The sequence below is a fragment of the Drosophila pseudoobscura genome, chromosome 3, assembly GCF_009870125.1.
Source record: "Drosophila pseudoobscura strain MV-25-SWS-2005 chromosome 3, UCI_Dpse_MV25, whole genome shotgun sequence".
Classification (NCBI taxonomy): Eukaryota; Metazoa; Arthropoda; class Insecta; order Diptera; family Drosophilidae; genus Drosophila; species Drosophila pseudoobscura.
Window position 1 is genome coordinate 8,524,607 of NC_046680.1, and position 18,811 is coordinate 8,543,417.

The 18,811-nt window shown below is 43.5% G+C and overlaps 3 protein-coding genes across 4 annotated transcripts; 2 read left to right on the forward strand and 1 right to left on the reverse strand.

Moving 5' to 3' along the window:
• Window positions 1-7,777: 7,777 nt before the first annotated feature.
• Window positions 7,778-9,000, reverse strand: robls54B (roadblock similar 54B). 2 transcript variants are annotated; one of them, XM_002138322.3, is made up of 2 exons: window positions 8,261-8,456; window positions 7,778-8,199 (listed from the first exon to the last, which is right to left on the reverse strand). In XM_002138322.3, the coding sequence occupies exons 1-2, from the start codon at window positions 8,282-8,284 to the stop codon at window positions 7,885-7,887; spliced, it is 339 nt and encodes a 112-aa protein (XP_002138358.3). In that variant the 5' UTR covers window positions 8,285-8,456; the 3' UTR covers window positions 7,778-7,884. The 2 variants fall into 2 exon arrangements, 1 of the variants encoding a protein (XP_002138358.3); XR_004468944.1 differs by lacking the exon at window positions 8,261-8,456 and adding an exon at window positions 8,913-9,000 and having other exon boundaries at window positions 8,088-8,199.
• On the forward strand, window positions 8,614-9,261 carry robl (dynein light chain roadblock). The gene is made up of 3 exons (XM_001360531.3): window positions 8,614-8,753; window positions 8,813-8,891; window positions 8,947-9,261. The coding sequence occupies exons 1-3, from the start codon at window positions 8,751-8,753 to the stop codon at window positions 9,156-9,158; spliced, it is 294 nt and encodes a 97-aa protein (XP_001360568.1). The 5' UTR covers window positions 8,614-8,750; the 3' UTR covers window positions 9,159-9,261.
• Window positions 9,262-10,301: 1,040 nt separating this feature from the next.
• LOC4803928 (protein MTL1) lies at window positions 10,302-18,806 on the forward strand. Its single transcript, XM_001360532.4, has 3 exons — window positions 10,302-10,376; window positions 10,434-10,487; window positions 14,598-18,806. Exon 3 carries the CDS (start codon window positions 15,440-15,442, stop codon window positions 16,979-16,981), a length of 1,542 nt encoding a protein of 513 aa, XP_001360569.2. The 5' UTR covers window positions 10,302-10,376; window positions 10,434-10,487; window positions 14,598-15,439; the 3' UTR covers window positions 16,982-18,806.
• The last annotated feature ends 5 nt before the right edge of the window (window positions 18,807-18,811 follow it).

Here is an 18,811-nt window from a genome sequence, read left to right on the forward strand (position 1 = left end):
ACCGTCTCTTTTAAAAAATATACCGTAAATATACTGACGAATTCAAGTTATATTTTACATATTTTTGATATTCTGTCGAACATTACTAGCTAGATAGAATGCTCAGCCCTGCCCACATAATTTTATCCGATTAATGAATCAATTTTGGCCTTGACAGGCCTATTCTAAATATTTGCTTTTATTGAGATTCTATATAACGTTAAAAATGAAATTTAATAGATTGATGAAACTGTAAATATACCGTTGGTTCAATTTTAACCCTGGAACAACCTTATTAGAAAGTATATCGATAAGCTCCTCAGAAATATATCGTCACATTTTCAGAATATACCGTAAATATACCGATTAGAAAAACGAACTTAACCACTTATTCCCCCTCTATTCAAACAGATGATCTACTTGATTTAAGCCGTGGAAAATAATACTCTTTGTAAATTCTCCTTGTAGATCAATCCTATACTCGCTTCGTTTCCGTTACAAAACCGTTTCAGTTACCCAAAGCAGTTTCAATAATGTGCGATATATTTAAACCTGTGGTGAAGGGCACCCAACCCAACAATGAACAATGATGTGTGCTGTTAATGTTATCCAATAATTACGGCATATTAACCCTTAGCGACTGTCCGAATGTCTCCAGCTTTCGGCTATTAAAGTGGCTCAGATTGTATGGTATACCATCTCGGGATAATACTGGTTGTAAATTCTTCTTGTGGAACTCAACTTTCAACTGAACTGACCAAAATTCCTGTTTTAGTGAAGTGTACTTTAATACCCACTGGTAGACTATGGGTTAATCGTTCTCTCTCCATGATTCAAAATCATATTCCTCGATTTTTATGTTCGGTTTAATGTTACTAGCTAATATAACCCTCAGCATAAAGCAGATACTTTTGTCCGGTGGATTAATCAATTTTCTACAAGACTGGTTGGTTTTAAGAATTCCCTTTTACTGGATTGTATCATAATGAAAGGTTTAAACGAGAAAGGTCTACGAAAGAAAACGTCAGTGCATGAAATGAAACGTAAGTGTGTATGAACACTTGTTGCTTGTCGGCCGGTAGTTCGGACAATTTGTATACCCTAGTTCTTGTATTCTTTTAATTAATATGTTTGTTCGGGCGAAGCCCGAGTGTAAATTTTATACCATTGTTTTATTGCCTATCAATTCACTTTCTTTTCTATTTTGGTCATTATACTAAACTAACGTAACGTAAGCGTAGCTTTATCTATGCTCGCTCAGCAACATGCTCTCATTTTATCATCTATTCTTATCTATGCTCGCTCTTGTTATCTTTTCTTTCCTATGCCGTCGCTAAGCCGTCAGCAGCTGCGCCTGCTCTAGCAGTTACCGCTTGATATAGTTGGAGAACAGACCCCTTTTGTCCCCAATCTATTACTTTGGCTCGAGATCGGCTCGCTTGCCTCATCCAAGTGTTTCACTCTAATACTATTGTAAAAGGCTCTGGCATCTTTGGCCACCCTCAACACACAAAATACCTATAATAAAATTTATAACGTTTTCGGAAATTAATAATTTGTGAAATTATTGAACAATCATAGTCAGCGAAAAAGCTCGTTGTCTCAACATTTGGTGACCCCGACGTGATCGTCAGTAACAATTTGGAAATAAACAATTATAAACAGTGAAAATTATCCGCTAAACATAACTGTTCGAACGCGAAGCGGTTAGTTCCCATTTCGTCGCGCGCTTGCTTACAAGCACTAATACAGCTACGTGCATTAGCGGCTTCGGGTTCGCTGCACTTGCGCTTGCATACCAAAAAAAATCAAACGGTTGGTTCTTCGATTCTTCTTTGTGCTTTGCTCGCTGCTGCCTGTCGAAAATGGATGAGTCTAATGACGTGCCGGAAAACAGGGTGTCTTTTTACAAACTAAAGGCACTCTCAATATACAAAAAAGCCGTTTCACTTCGAGAGACGATATTGAATGATGAAAACAACCCAATCAGTGAAGATGCGCTAAGTGTTCATTTAAAATTCTTGGAAAAAATGTCTGACTCATTTAATGTTACTCATTCTAATTTAGAAGAGCTTGATGTAAGCGAAATTGGCAGCGACTTAAGCAACAATTTTGACGATTTGGCGATGGAAATCGAAGTTCGTATTCGCTCAGCACTCCGCAGGACTACCCAGAACATGCCGCATCACTCAACGATACGACCCGAGCTCAACGTTACTGCCTCCGGAAATGTACGGTCACGATATCATATTCCTGACATTAAACTTCCCACTTTCCGTGGAGGTTATACTGAGTGGGCAGACTTTTACTCGATGTTTAGCACAGTAATAGATCAGGAGCCCTTTCTATCAAAGATTGAGAAGTTCCAGCACCTGCGCTCATGTTTGGATGGACCTGCCCTGGAGGCTGTTCGCTCTTTGGAAGTATCGGAGAGCAATTATGATATTGCATTGGACATTTTAAACAATCGTTTCAATAATAAACGTTTAATCTTTCAGGCACACGTCGCTGAGATTCTGAGGCATGAGAAGGTTGAAGATGGGTCAACTACAAAGCTACGTACTTTATCGGACAAGCTTCATTCTCACATGAGAGCGCTTAGATCGATGGGTACCATGGAGGAAATAGCTGGATGCATCATCGTTAACTCCACATACAAGTATCTCGACTCTGATACCAGGACCAAATGGGAGGAGCTGTCGCCCCCTAACGTCATACCAACATGGGACCATTTTTCGGCTTTTTTGGAGAGGAGATGTCAAGCCATGGAGACCATGGATCAAGCTATGTCGATTCAAATCCATAGCAGTCAGGTTGGAAAACATAAACGAATCACTCATTCAAAACACAGTCTTGTTGCTACAAATACAATCGTATTGGAATGCGTGTTCTGTGATAATAAAGGGCATAACATTTACAGCTGCACTCGCTTTGGAAACCTTTCGCCATCTTTGCGTCTTAGAGAGGCAAGGAAGCTTAGAGTTTGCTTCAACTGTTTGAAGAAGGGACATCGGAATACCTCCTGCAGTTCAGGCTCTTGTCGCACATGCGGTGAAAAGCATCATACCCTTTTACATATCAACAATCCGCTGCCTACGTCAGTTAACACGGAACCTGCAAACGCTACTACGTCTCCTATTCAGACAGACTTATGCCCAGGCCCCAATCTTTCAAGTTCTCTTGTTGCCGCTTCATCACCATGCTCGCCTCCTGCTCAGAATCTTAGCTCAGACGTAGTGCTTCTAGCCACGACAGTCATTATGATAAAGAGTCGAGTTGGTGATCTTCTTCCTTGCCGGGCTCTTCTGGATTCAGGCTCTCAGATTAATTTAATAACCTCTCGCTTTGCTCAGAGGCTTCAGCTGAAACGAGCCAAAGGGTCGGTATCAGTATCGGGTATCGGCGCTGATTCTGCATTTCACACGGAAGGTTCAGTTAATTTGGTCATTCAATCCAGGACTTCCGATTACTTCACGAGTCTCACAGCTCTCGTTGCTCCACGTATTACAGGAAACCAGCCTGCTTCTTCATTTGATGTATCCAAATGGGAAATGCCATCCAATATCAGCCTTGCTGACCCACACTTTAACAAATCTCAGCGCATCGATGTACTTATTGGAGCCAGCTTATTTTACGACATTTTATGCGTTGGACAGATCAAATTGGAGAGGGGACTTCCTATAATACAAAAAACCCGTCTCGGCTGGGTTGTCACAGGTGGAGGTCAGTACTCCCGCAGCTCAGTGCTCCTAGCTGCCTCTAGTTCGACGGAATTGAGTCAAACGCCTACCGTTGGTTTGGATGAGCTAGTGCGAAGGTTCTGGGAAGTGGAAAACTGCCACGGTCCCGCTACAGAAGCAACAAAGGAGGAAATTGCTTGCGAGGAACATTTCAAAAAACATTGCAGTCGGCTTCCAAGTGGCGAATATTGCGTTCAATTGCCTTTAAAGCTGAGTGACAGTCTTCTTGGAGATTCTTATCAACAAGCCTATCGCAGATTTCTCAATCTAGAGCGCAAGTTGGTTCGCAAACCGCTTCTCAAGGCCCAATACGCCGCATTTATAAAGGAATACGTCGATTTGAATCACATGTCCCCTGTCAAAAGTGACGCACTTAAACAATGCAAATTTTTTCTTCCTCATCACTGCGTCTTAAGAGAAGACAAAACCACCACAAAACTCCGAGTAGTTTTCGACGGATCCGCTTGTACATCTACAGGATATTCCCTCAACGATATATTGATGTCAGGCCCAACAATTCAGCCAAAGTTAGTTACGACTCTTCTTCGATTTCGTACCTTTCGTATAGCATTGACTGGTGACATTTGTAAAATGTATAGATGCGTCCGTGTCTCGCCCCAAGATAGTTTTCTGCAGTGCATACTGTGGCGTGACTCACCCCTCGAGGAGCTAAGGACATTCAAGCTGGATACCGTGACCTATGGAACGAAACCAGCATCATTTCTGGCCGTCCGTTCTATGCACCAACTAGCGGCAGACGAGAGTTCGTCATATCCAATTGGCTCTGAAGTTGTGCTGCGGGACTTTTACGTGGATGATTTGCTAACGGGGGGAGATACTACAAATGAGGTGCTGGAAATAATTCGCCAGGTGTCAGGACTATTAGCCAAAGGAAATTTCAAGATCAGAAAATGGTGTTCCAACGATACATATGTACTCGATCAAACACCCCATGAAGATAGGGAAACATTTGTTAAATTTACTGATGGCAGCGATGTAACCAAGACGCTAGGTTTAGCATGGAATCCCACTTCGGATGAGCTATTATTTTCATTCTGTCCCAATCAAGTCCCTTCGAAACCAACTAAGCGAGTTGTATTGTCAACTATTGCACGATTTTATGATCCACTCGGACTTATAGGGCCAGTTATTACTAAAGCAAAAATATTTCTACAGCAGCTGTGGAAAGAAAAGCTTCATTGGGATGAAAGTCTGCCAGTCTCCTTACGCACAACTTGGATCAACTTTATTCAGCAGTTTGACTCTATGCAACAAATTTCTTTCCCGCGCCTATCTTTCCTTCGAAGCAGCAACCTTGAAATGCATGGATTTTGTGATGCCAGCATGAGTGCTTATGGAGCTTGCATCTACGCTGTTTCGCAAGGCGACAATGGAGTCAAGGCAAATCTTCTATCTTCCAGATCTCGTGTAGCTCCACTGAAGACTATCACAATACCCAAATTGGAATTATGTGGTGCAGCGCTACTCGCTCAGCTTATGCATGAAGTGTCTTTGATGAACTTCAAGTGCTCTTATTATTGCTGGTGTGACTCCACAGTCGTTTTGGCTTGGATCAAGAATCAACCATCCAACTTCAATGTATTTGTCGCTAATAGACTTTCTGTTATTCAGGAACTCACATCTGGAATGTCTTGGCTGCACGTGCCAACTGATCTAAACCCTGCCGATATGCTTTCTCGAGGATCATTACCAGCTGAGCTCATCAATTCTCATCTTTGGAAGTATGGACCTACATACTTGACAGCCAGTAAGGATCAATGGCCAAGTACACCTGCTCTTCCAGAGCCGGTTTTGGAGGCACGAAAAACCATACTAATTACAAACTGCGCGTCAAGATATTTGGTGGAAGAATCAAAGTTTGTAAATTCCTTCCCCAAAATGCAACGAATTTTTGCGTATGTATGCAAATTCATTCATCGACGAAAGTCTGGAATAACTGTGGAGGACTTGCGTTTGGGAACCGAACTGCTTATTCGTCTTACTCAACAATCTCGTCTATCCACTGAAATAAGAGCCCTGGAAACGCGAAAGGACATAAAGGCCTCAAGCTCGATCGCCTCTCTTTCGCCATTTTTAGATGATTGCGGTTTGCTTCGAGTTGGAGGGCGTCTTAAAAACTCTACCTTGGACTTTGAAGCACGGCATCCCATAATATTGCCCAAGAATCATTCCATCACTTCTGCTCTGATACGGCACTTACACGAAAAGCACCTTCACGCTGGACCCCAGTCGCTATTAGCCATCATTCGTCAAACGTACTGGCCAATCGGTGGCCGAAAGACCGTAGCACACGTAATCCAAAAGTGTGTCAGATGTTTTAGAGTGAAGCCTCGAACTCTCGAGCAAATAATGGCAGATCTTCCGGTGGACAGAGTCAGCGAATCTCGTGCATTTTTAGTTACCGGCGTGGACTATTGCGGTCCGTTCCTGTATAAATCAGAAGTTCGAAACCGGCCCCCACTAAAGTGCTACATGAGCATTTTTATATGCTTCTCCACCAAGGCGGTTCACATCGAGCTTGTGAAGGATCTTACAACAGCTGCGTTCCTCTCTGCTCTTCGCCGTTTCATTTGCACCCGTGGAAGACCGATTCGTATTTGGTCAGATAATGCCACAAATTTTGTTGGAGCGCGGAACGAACTGGCGGAACTTAAGTCACTATTCCTAAGCGACAGTCATCAAGAAGCCGTGCATCAAGCTTGTCTCAACGATTGCATCGATTGGCGTTTCATTCCTCCTAGATCGCCACATTTTGGAGGATTGTGGGAGGCGTCAGTCAAGCTTGCTAAGAATCATCTTCGACGTGCCCTCGGATCCTCGCTTCTTGGATTTGATGAGCTGCGCACGCTCGCGTGCAATATCTGTGCAATCATTAATTCAAGGCCATTGTTTCCTCTTTCAGAGAACCCTGCAGATCTCGATGTACTCACGCCCAGCCATTTTCTAGTTGGCGCCCCTATCACAACCTTCTTGGAGCCTGACTTGGTTCATTTAAACGTCGATCGCTTGGACCGTTGGCAGAAGGTCACACAGCTTCAGCAAATCTTTTGGTCTCGCTGGCGCCAATCGTATTTAACCAGTCTTCAAGAAAGAACGAAGTGGCGCACCCGGAATCCTGAGCTTCACGTCAATGATGTCGTTCTTGTTAAGGACGAGAACTTCCCTCCTCTGAAGTGGCCTCTAGCGAGAATCCTCGAGCTCATCCCAGGAGCTGATGGCGTATCTCGAGTCGCCTTGATCAGGATGGCTACAGGTGTTAGCCGAAGAGCACTTGCAAAACTATGTCTATTGCCTCTACGAGATGAGGTGAAAGGCATGGATCCTTCCACGGGGGGAGTATGTTCGGGCGAAGCCCGAGTGTAAATTTTATACCATTGTTTTATTGCCTATCAATTCACTTTCTTTTCTATTTTGGTCATTATACTAAACTAACGTAACGTAAGCGTAGCTTTATCTATGCTCGCTCAGCAACATGCTCTCATTTTATCATCTATTCTTATCTATGCTCGCTCTTGTTATCTTTTCTTTCCTATGCCGTCGCTAAGCCGTCAGCAGCTGCGCCTGCTCTAGCAGTTACCGCTTGATATAGTTGGAGAACAGACCCCTTTTGTCCCCAATCTATTACTTTGGCTCGAGATCGGCTCGCTTGCCTCATCCAAGTGTTTCACTCTAATACTATTGTAAAAGGCTCTGGCATCTTTGGCCACCCTCAACACACAAAATACCTATAATAAAATTTATAACGTTTTCGGAAATTAATAATTTGTGAAATTATTGAACAATCATAGTCAGCGAAAAAGCTCGTTGTCTCAACAATGTTTGAAAAGCTGCGCTGAAAGATTGACCTATGCAAGCATTTGGGACTGACCAGTTTCTGCCACCCACTGATTATTTTTATTCTTCGTTTCAGTTGAAATATTTTGGATTGAACATTCTCCTATTTATAAGAACATTATAATTCGATAATTCCGTTTAAACTGTTTTAGCAGAAAAACATCCTATCGCCTTTGAATTAATGTACATAATTACAAGAATAATTACAGACAATACAGATATATTATATATATATATATAATTACCGACCTTTGATATATCTAGCAAATTTTATAGTGTCAGGTACAATAAAATTTTATTTTAGAATCAATTATTTTTGGAAATCATCCTGGGCGTTTTGTACGACAATAACTGTGATTTTGGAGTCTGGCGTTAGCAGAACCTCGTTGGTTTTTGTACGCACTCTTAGCATTAAAAGTTCATCTGTGGGATCAATTATCTTCATTCCTCGCTCCAGTCGTCCGCGAATCGCCTGGAAAAGTCCAGCAAACTGAACGGAGTCATCGTGACCCATAGTACTCTTTACCGGATGCCCCAGATCGTTGAGAATTACTATATCCCGAATGTTTCTCCTTTTACTGATCTGATCGAAAGCATCCTCCACGTACCGTAGAGATCGAGGGGGCTATGAAGTAGAGGATATTTATGAACAAACTAATTTAAAACAAAAATGTATATAGTTTTACTCTTTCTGGAGCATCTAGTAACATTTTGCTACAGTGATTATCTCTGATAAACTGTTTGTATACAGATTTTTCACCTAGTTTCTTTTTTTAACAAATGATTTGGGTGGTTTCCAAGACGCGTTTCCAGTAGAAACGGCGCTATGTGGGTCAATGCTGCAGTATATATTTTCCAATACATATAAAACATTAAAAGTCAGTAGAACGTTAATTTGGTGCCAAGGGGATATCCCCTTGGGCACAAGGGATATATTTTGAAATGTATATAATTAAAAATTTAGTCCAAAACATTTTCAAATTCATTTCAAACTTTGATATCGATATGTGTTATATTGAACTTATGGAACTGGCTGGTGGGGTGCTGGTGAACCAATTGGTTCTCGGCAGAAATTTGTCTACAATCGATGGTATCGATAGCAGTAGCGTCCATCGCTAATATTGAGCAAACAAAAGTTTATTGTTTTGCGAGAAAAAAATCAAATTAATTGTAAACATGGTAAGTGGCAACCGGTATTATTATAATCTACAAACAATATCATCGCCCCGCATTTTCAGTCGCAAGAGGTTGAGGAGACACTGAAACGGATCCAGAGTCACAAAGGCGTTGTAGGTACCATTGTGGTCAACAATGAAGGTGGGTGCATAGATGGCTTACCTTAATAACTGATGACCAATCCGATCCCAATTAGGTATTCCGGTGAAGTCTACTCTGGACAATACAACGACCGTGCAATATGCTGGCCTGATGAGTCAGCTGGCTGACAAGGCTCGGAGCGTTGTGAGAGATTTGGACCCGTCCAACGACATGACATTCCTGCGGGTGCGCTCGAAGAAGCACGAAATCATGGTGGCTCCCGACAAGGACTTTATACTCATAGTCATTCAAAATCCAACCGATTAGGCTGCTAACGCCCGAGAATTAAAAGCTGAAATTACCTAATGAACATTACTATATATTCAAATTGTACGTGAAAGAAATCATAAATATATTTATGCATAAAAGACTCGGGACGCTGACATCATATGTTTTCGCCAATGAGCCAGTTTGCTAGCGCTACCTCGTTGTGCTAACACACGCTCCAACGTTTTTATGCAGTATTTAGCCGACTGTTTTAAAATGCAACCCTAACTAGCACAACTTTCTCAGCGCCAGTTGGTATTAAAAAATACTCTGCGAAAAATATGAAACTTGAAGAATTTTTATGTCAAAGATATCGTGTATTTTTGGTAAGTAAAAGGATCTCCAAGAAGAATCTCAAAGCCGGCTAAGCTCAAGCTGTTATCCTGTTAAAATACAGTCGGGTAAGTGTTCTTTTTTTCATTGGTATATTTTGAAAATTAAACGTTATATTTCTGAGGATCAGAACGTTTATTTGATCAATAATTTCGCGGGCACACTGCAAGATTCCATGTCTATCTCTTTCTAGTATTTTCAAAATATTTTTTACGATGCACCAATGTAAAAATCGAGTTGAAATTTCAGTTAGCTTAGAGCCAAGTCTCAGGCCACATCAAATTAGTAGTGATCAGCATAGTATTCTGATCGTTTTTTTTCCCTCAAAATCTTTATTTTCAAAAATAGCGGAGAAACTGCGTGTCAAAGAGTTAACGGAGAATTTCGCACACTAGCGCTTCTACGCGGCTTCCATGAAAAAAAAACGGACAAGCTTGTCAAAAGACGTACACATTTCCCCTTCAGGTGTCGCTTTTGATAATTACATACAAATGTAGTTGCTATGTAACAAATCTGTTGTTATCGTTTATTTTCTACATAAAACAGTTTAATTTTCTGGATATCGTTGCTTACCTCTTGTGTTTAGAACTAATTTTAGAGACAAAGCAATCAAAATGGGTAACCGAATTTATGTAGTCTTGTAGGAAATTTATTCCTCAATCGAATAAAATTATGAGTTCTGAGCTGAAAACCCTAGCTAGTTAGTGATACTCAACCGAATATCAAAATCGAGGAATATGATTGAATGTGAATACAAAATTCGTGAGTATATTTTGGTATATCTTGATACTGCGACGTATATTGTGGTATATTTCTGAGGGGCTCGCCGCGGCCACACTGGTGAAAACATAAAAGTTGAAAATTGCATTTAAAAAATCATTAAAAGTATGGCTAAGTCGTCTGAAAATTGATTGAAAAAATTAGATATATTACCCGTTCCAGACAGTGTACGCGTGTGGAAATCGACAAAAAAAAAAACAAATTTCAAGCGAAAAGGTAAATGTGGAATGGGCGTGCAGAGGGAGCAGCAGTAAAGAAAATGGCGTAATCACGCACTCAAACCCAAAAGCAAACCAACAAACGCAACGTAAACGGAATAAACGATATCCAATCAGCCAGTCAGCAATAATTTTTATAAAAAACAGCCAAAGAGCAAGAAACAAAATTGAGAAAAAGAATAAATGTATTATAAAGTGAAAAATTGTGAGGAAAGCAGCGTAAGCAACGCTTTTTATTGTGCAGCCATATTTTTTTCGTGAAAAAAAACGTAAATGATGCATATATACGTATGTACATATAAAGAATTAACTGAAAAAAAGAAGCACTTCGTATCAGATCGTCCCGTTGTTCGCAAACACAAGCAGTTTTCAACGCGATTCGATTCTCGTTCAACGTACGTTGATATATAAGTACATACATACATATGTACACACGTATATTCATATAAATATATGTGTGTGTTCATTTGTATGTACACATGTACTTTCAATATCGCGATGGCATCACAAAAACACGACGCGCACAAACACACGCACGCATGTTCGGACATAGAGACAATATTGTATGTATGTATACGTTTGGTTCGACTGGTTGTTGTTGCTGCTGCTGTTGTTGTAAATAGCCGTGAGCGAGCAGAGCGAACACATAAGGGCTGGCTCAATTTATAAATATAAAAAAGCATGTGGCTGCGCAGCGGCTGAGCAGCCAGCGTCGTTGTCCGCAGAGCGCAAGGGATTTTATTACGTCGAGCGTTTCGTTCGGTCGTTGGGTTCGTTTTATATTTTTGGATATTTACACATGTTCATGCATCTCTCCATTCCATATCCCATATGCATCTCTTTCTCTCTCTCTCTCTCTTCGGCTCTTGCTCTGTGTGTGAGAGCTGCTCTGCTGGCTCCTTGAATGCAACGTAACGGGAAACTGGCGAGTGCAACGCGAGACGTGACAACGTGAAAGGGTATAGCCATGGAAAAGGGAGAGGGTAAAGTGCATGTGGGGACTGCAGAGAGTGCAGCGACAACCGTATTCGATCCCCACCCGCAAAGCGTGGTCCGTGAAATATTTCACGATACATTTTCCTTTGGTCATAGGGCTTGCCCAGCAACACCAATACATATACATACAAATACAGTCCGGTTCGTGAAAATAGTGCAGCCAATTAAAACGGGCTGAAAGCACCGTTCTTGAAGGGATACCTGTGTAAATGGAACCTAGTGAAAGCTCTATAAAATGTGACTCCATGTGGTACCGGATATTCCTCGTAAACTTAACTTAAATATCGAATGTGAATCACTTTTGGATGAAAATGTGCTAACGTCACGGCAAATAACGCTGAAACAGTTCCTCGAACATGAGTCAATTGCTTAAAACCTGATTAGTCATTGTTTTACAGATGTCCAACTTAATTAAGAAATTTGTCAAGGGCATATTTTGCAGCATTGATTAGATTGTACGTTGTCTTTGCTCGTTTCGACTATCCATCCACACAACAAGAAGGGAATTCCAGTACAATTTCTTGCAGAAAAAATGAGCCTGAAAGATCTTAAAAATTGGTAAACAGCTTGTACCGATTCTCTGACGTCTCACTCTCATGAATCTAAAAACGTGCCTCCCTTCGTTGCAAACGACGACTCAAAATTGTACTACCTTTTGTAAGGAGAGACATTTTCAAACCAAAACTTGTATGCCTACAGCGATTCCAAGGGCTCTGCTCTCCTACAAATTTCTTGATACCAGCATCAGCGACTGCTACTGCGACGGCAGTGAAATATGTAGTTTCACCCAAGTACAACCAGTTTTTGGCGTTCATTTACGAACACAAGGCCAAAGTTCAAACAAAACAAAGGTTCTCGTGCCATTTGAGCTTTTGCTTGCTGCCTTCTGCGGTATCTTATCACGAGTGTGTGTGTGTGTGTGAGTGTGTGCTTGGAACTTGTGAGCACTCGCTAAACTATCAATCAGTGCTCCGTATATATCTCAAACTTCTTATAATTGCGCAGAAGAATGCAGTGCGGAATTTAATCGACATGGAAAATGAGCGGCGGAGAATGATATCGATTGTGGGCCAGCTGTTTATCCGTAGAAAGCTGCAGCAATAACTGTGGATCTAAGTCGCTTTCAGCTCAAACGTTAAGTGGAAATCTCTACAGACATTTGCGCCAGCAACTGATTGACATATTGATCGGTAAGGGATCTGGGGTTTGCGTGGAACCAATCGTTTATAGAGATTCGATTCCCCCTAAAAGGAGTCAATGAACTGTTTTTCAATGTGACTAGAACTGCCAAGGGCATTTGTGTTTGAAAATAATACATTCCTCCAAATTGGTACATACAGTGCCCACCCGATTGAGGGAATAACTTTTAGTTCTCTCTAGTGTGTTCAATATTGTAAAATTATTTCATCAAAAGCTGTGTGTAAACACGAAAGATGGCTATGAATTCGGGCCAATTTGGCAAAAGTCACTTTTAAATTTCAAAAAAGTTGCCCAGCCTTCTCGTCTTCCCACATTGAACTTTCGACCCGCTGACCGGTCAGACCCTGGTGAGACTTTGGCCCCAGCTGCACCTACTCCGGTGCCACAGCTGAGGGACTACAGCGATACACGACCGACTTTGCAGCAGTCCAAGTCCTTCAGTTGACATCCGCAGAGCAACCCCAAACACACACACGCACAGAGCGAGCGACGTAGATGAAGTGAAACGGATACAATGCCCTGCGGCAGCCGCTGAGGCGGCAGCGCCAGCGCCAGCACCAGCGCCAGCTTTCTTCCCTTGCTTTAATCGAAAAACAGGATTTTCATCCCCGTCGAGAGCAGACTTTAGTTTTAATTTCATTATAACTGGAGAAATTGCAGTAGGACTGCTCTGGCAAGAAACATGCGTATTAAATTCACAATTTCCCAGATGGAAATAGAAAGAGCGAGAGGGCACGTGGAAGTGGAAGGGGGATGGCGAGAGCGAGAGTGGACGAGGGTAAACTATTTTATTGAAATGAAATTTATTAGGCGATTAGTTAGTTAGGTGCCGCCGCCCTTAACCCGGGGGGAGGGGGAATACAAGGTGGAGCATGTGCGTGCGCGTGGCCAGCGAAACGTTGTCGTCATCGCCCCCCATAGTCATAGTCGTCGTCGCAGTCGCATTTCGAGTCAGATGATAAAGGCAAATACATACACACACGTACTAAATAATCCGGGGATGTGGCCGCAACGTTATCGCGGCGCCCTCTGAAAAAAAAACAACAACAAATGGAAATAATAGAAAAACTTATATTTGGCATTCCAATCGAAAACAAATCCAGGAATATATATTTTTGGAACCCGGGACTGTAGGATTACAGTAATTTCAGTGCAGCTCTGCAACACCTGCTCTCTTGCATTCTCTCTTTAGCTCTCGCTCTCTCTCTCTCTCTCTCTCTCTCTCCCGCTGTGTGTGTGCGCTCTCTCTTGTGCTGTACTTTTGACCCTCCAACCACTTGTTTCGATTTTCGCAAGAAATGGGACCACACCACACTGACAAGGAGCAGACACAACAAAAACGAAAAGAAGAATGAACAAAAAAAAAACAAAAGGTAAACAGAGAAGCTAAGTAGAGAGAGAGAGAGAGAGAGAGATGGGCGGACGGAACGAAACGGAGTTGCAAATATTGCAACTGTTTAAAATTTCCAAAATACTAAAATTGCAAGTCGAAAACTGCACTTGCGTGTAGGTGTGTGTGTGTGTGCTCTCATTTCGTGCTGAAAGAGAATACACAAAAGGGACCGACGACAGGCAGGCGGCGAGAAAAGGACGGGCAGATAGACAGACAGACAGACGGATAGGCCGGAGGAAGACCTTTTATTTACTTTCTGCTAGGGAAGAGAGGAGAGGGCCGACCCGACCTGAAATCTGAGCATTTTGAACATCTGTTCAGAAAATTTTGGTTTGTTGATTTCACCAGCCAAAAAATTATTGAATACATGTTTTGGGCTGCATCTGTGTGGATGTGCAAGTACAGACACACACACAGACATACTACACATGCACAGTATGTATACTGCATATATAAGCACACACAATGCAAAGTGTGAAACAAGACTCTTTTTCACATACCTGCTTTACTTTATTCCAGGTAACGTCGACGACAACGGAATAACTAAGAGAAGCCAGCAACCAGCAGCAGCGGCAGCACGAAGCGAGCAGCAGAGCACGCAGAATAAAGAAACAAGGAAACATTTGCACAGCACAACCGAGCAACTGCAGCAGCAGCAGCAGCCAGGCCAGGCAGGCAGGCAGGCAGGCAACGACAAGAAAAACCACTTCAACAAAAGAGGATAACATATTGGAAGTGCTCGCACACATACCCATACCCATACAGCTCACTTACACACACACGCACGAGTGGAAAGAGAGACGAAGCATTGTACGTGCCCGGTTGACGGTGGGAAAGTAAACCGACATCTTTTTACGAGCAGAGAGTTTTGCAATCAGAAGAAGACAGCAAGCAGCCCCAGAGAGTGTGCACAGTTGATCGGGCCAGCCCTTTGATAACACACATACGGAAAGAAAAAGAGCGAGAGAGAGAGGTAGCTGCTAGCAGTGAGATCGGAGACGGGACAGGTTGCTGCCCAAAGCCGAAAACCGAAAACCGAAAAACCAAAAACTCGAACGAACACAACGCATTTGGAAATCAAGCCAGGCCCCAGCCAGCGGAAAGTGCGTGAGCGTTTGTGCGTGCGTAATCGAAGCTCCAAAAACTGTGAGAAGACCAGACCCCCCGACTTCGATCCCCCGTGAACTGCATTTGCCCAGCGTTGCCACATCGCCAGTACGCGTGGGGGCGTAAAACCAGTGCTGGATAGCACCAAGAAGACACTAGGAACAAAACAAATCCAATCCATGAGCAACTAAATCGAAATTAAAGTGAAATTCAAACGAATTGAATCGTTATCCTCATCGCAAAACAGATTCCAAATGAAAACGATCGTGCTCAGTCCGGACGATCTGCAGAACTTCAACAAGTTCATCTATGACCCGAAGTCAGCCGCCCAGCTGGCCGCCAGCGCGGGGGCGATTGGAGCAGCGGCGGCAGCGGCAGCTGCCGTACACGGCCAGCAGCCAGGAGGAGCGAACACCACCACAGTGCAGCTAGTGGCCGGCGGTGGTGGCCTCGGCAATCCCACAGTTGTTCCAGTCCCCACCAGCACAGCGCAGACCAGTGCCAATAACCTGATGGCTCTGCATTACTATCTGAAGCATCCGGGAATACAGCAGATGCCGAGCGCAACCACGGTCCAGCATCACCAACATCAGCACCAGCAGCAGCTGTTGGCACAGTCGCAGACACAGCTAAAGCAGCTGCAGTTGAAGCAGCCCACAATCCACCAGCACCAGCAGCACATCAGCTACCACCATCCGTACTACCAGCAGACGCAGCCCCAGCAGCAGCTCCAGCTGCAGCCACAGACACAGATGAGCCACAGCAATCCGCACGTGCCGCTGAAAAGTCAGCAACCGCCACAGACCCATCTGCCCGTGCATGCTCTGAACCAGAACTCCAACTTCTCAGCGGCCAGCTCCAGTACAGGAGGAACAGCTTCCAGTCATGCGCCCACACAGCAGTCGAACGGCTCCAGTGTATCACCCACCATCATCCAAAGGGTCACGGCAGTGGGCGGACCAAACAGCAGTAACATTGCGGCCGCTGCCAACGCGCTCCTGCGAGCGTCGGCCGCCGGCAATGCCAACACCTCGTCCTCGTCATCGAGCTCCTCCTCCTCTTCCTCGTCGGCGTCGTCGAGCTCCTCGTCAGCCTCTTCTTCCAGCTCAACTAACTGCGCCAAGAAGCTGAAAACAGAGCCCGCCCTCTCGCAGTACAACCAGACGGAACGCCTCAACTTCGCCAACACGTACATCGTGTGGAGCGAGGAGCACTGGCGACGGGTGGTCTTCCACGACGAGCGGCGCTTTAACCTGGACGGACCCGACGGCTTCTCCTACTACTTTCACGACTTGCGGAACTACGAGCGCACTCTGTCGCAGCGGCCGCGCGGCAACTCTGTCTACATCTACCTGATGATCTGTGTGGGTGGGGCCCTCCATCTGGAGGTGTCGTCAGCCAAACTGCGTCCTGAGTCATGCATCGAGGCCGTTATGCGCGAGCGACCGAATATCATCAGCAAACTAGGTGGTAGCACAGAGTTTGTGCTGCAGGACCACAACTGGATGTCGCATGCACTGCCCACGGCCCAGGACCTGCTCAATACCAAGGGTCTCAAGACCCAGAAGTGGCCGTCCATTGCGCACGACCTCAACATTATGGAGAACATCTGGGGCTGGCTCATCCGAGAGGTGTTCGACGGCGGCCGGAAGTTCTCGCGCAAGGACGACTTGATATTCCGCATCAAGGAGGCGTGGTCCCGACTGCCGCTCGATCTGATCACCAACCTGTACAGCACCCTGCCGGAGCGCATCACGGAGCTGTACTACACACAAGGCGTCTACACGAATTGTTGACAACCGACAGAAGAGCAACGTGGACGTGGATGTGGATGTGGTGGTATGTTGTCTCCCAGCTCAGGGCACTCCCTTCGGCTCAGCTCCGCCTGGAAGTGGGAGTGGGAGTGCAGACGGATTCGATTCTAGGACTTCGTCCGTCTAAGGGGAACTTTCACGACCTGATCCTGCTGCCGATGCCAACACGCCTGGCATCCATCCCGCTGGGTCAACCAGTGGGATGGGGGCGTGAGCGGCGTTCCTCTGCCGGATACAAAAATCAATACAGAAGAAGGAAATCTTTATACAATTCAACTTAACTTTTTGTGTATAGCTTTAAGATGTGTGCAACAGAGCAGACCAGACCGTACCGGACGGACCGACCGACGGACGGACATACGGGAGCGGGACAGAGAGACGCCTGGTTTAAGGTTATACAGTTTTTTTTTAGTTATTTAAAACAAAAACAAAAAAATGGAAAAACATGCAAGAAAAACAATCGCGCGAGAGGTTTGGGCACGCCATGTGTGTGTGGTGACACCGGCAGACACACGAAAAGTGTTGCCATATCGCTTTGTAATTAGTGTTTTTATTCCTTCCTTCACCCGTATCCACCACATCCACACACACACACACACACTCCCGCACCCCCCGCATAATGTGTAAGGCTTAATTTTAGTTGACGTTTGCCTCCTTTTCTACCCAATCCCATCCCCCAACTCCACTCCCCACCACACCCAACGCCCTAAATATACGTATTTAGATTATACATATACATAATTATTAGTTGCAAAACAAATTTATTTGAACTTAACTCCTTTTGTTGATTGTTTTTAGTTATGCAAGCGAGAAATGTAGTAGTAGAGAAGAGAAAGACGCATGAAGAGCGTAGAGGAAATTTATGAAAAGCGAGAAGAGCAAGCAAGATGAAATGAATAAATAAACTTGTAACTAAAGTATTATTGTAAGGCATAGTTTTTGTTGTAGCAAAATACGGAAAAGAACTCACGTAAAATTATACAGACAGACAAAACACACACACACACACACACTCACATAAATAAACACACGCAAGAATCCTATCATGTAAAATGTTTACGAACAGAAATTATAAATAAACTAATTATCAATGTAATTAATACATATTAAACAAAAGAATAACAAAACGAAACAAAGCAAAGCAAAAGCAACTTAGTGTTAATTTAAGATCAAAAATAACTAACTGAAGAGTATAGAAAACTAGAAATCGATAGAAATCATGCTGAATTCAACCCCAAACGAAACCGAACCCAAACCCAAATCCAAACCCAGCCCACATCCGCCCTTCCCTACCCCCACCGTCAGACAGAAAAGAACCCATAAAACTCGAACAAAACTTCCTAGTGATGGGTGGCAAAAGCACTTAATTTGCCACCGCTAAATGGCAGCTACTGGCGAGCTCCGTTCTTGGTGTTTCTGTGAGAGAAGGCAAATGGATAGTACGCTCCCCATGAAAACCCATATTTAGCAATACAATGAATGAACTGAACAAAATGAAAGCAACTAATCTATGAAAGTATCCTTGAAATAAACACACACATATATATGTATGCATATATGTATATGAACCGTATAAAAACACTTATCTCTCAATTGTAATTTGGCAGATACGATATGTGAATGTGATTCCTCTCTTGTTTCGCTTTGTGCAATGCATGAACTACTCTGGAAAAAACTTTATACATCATGCATATACACATACAAATACACAGAAAGATCAACAAAAGTGGAATTATTACGATTAAATAATAAAAACACGAGAAATGCAATTACCAATAAAAACTACCAGCAAAATACGTAACAAAACTCAAG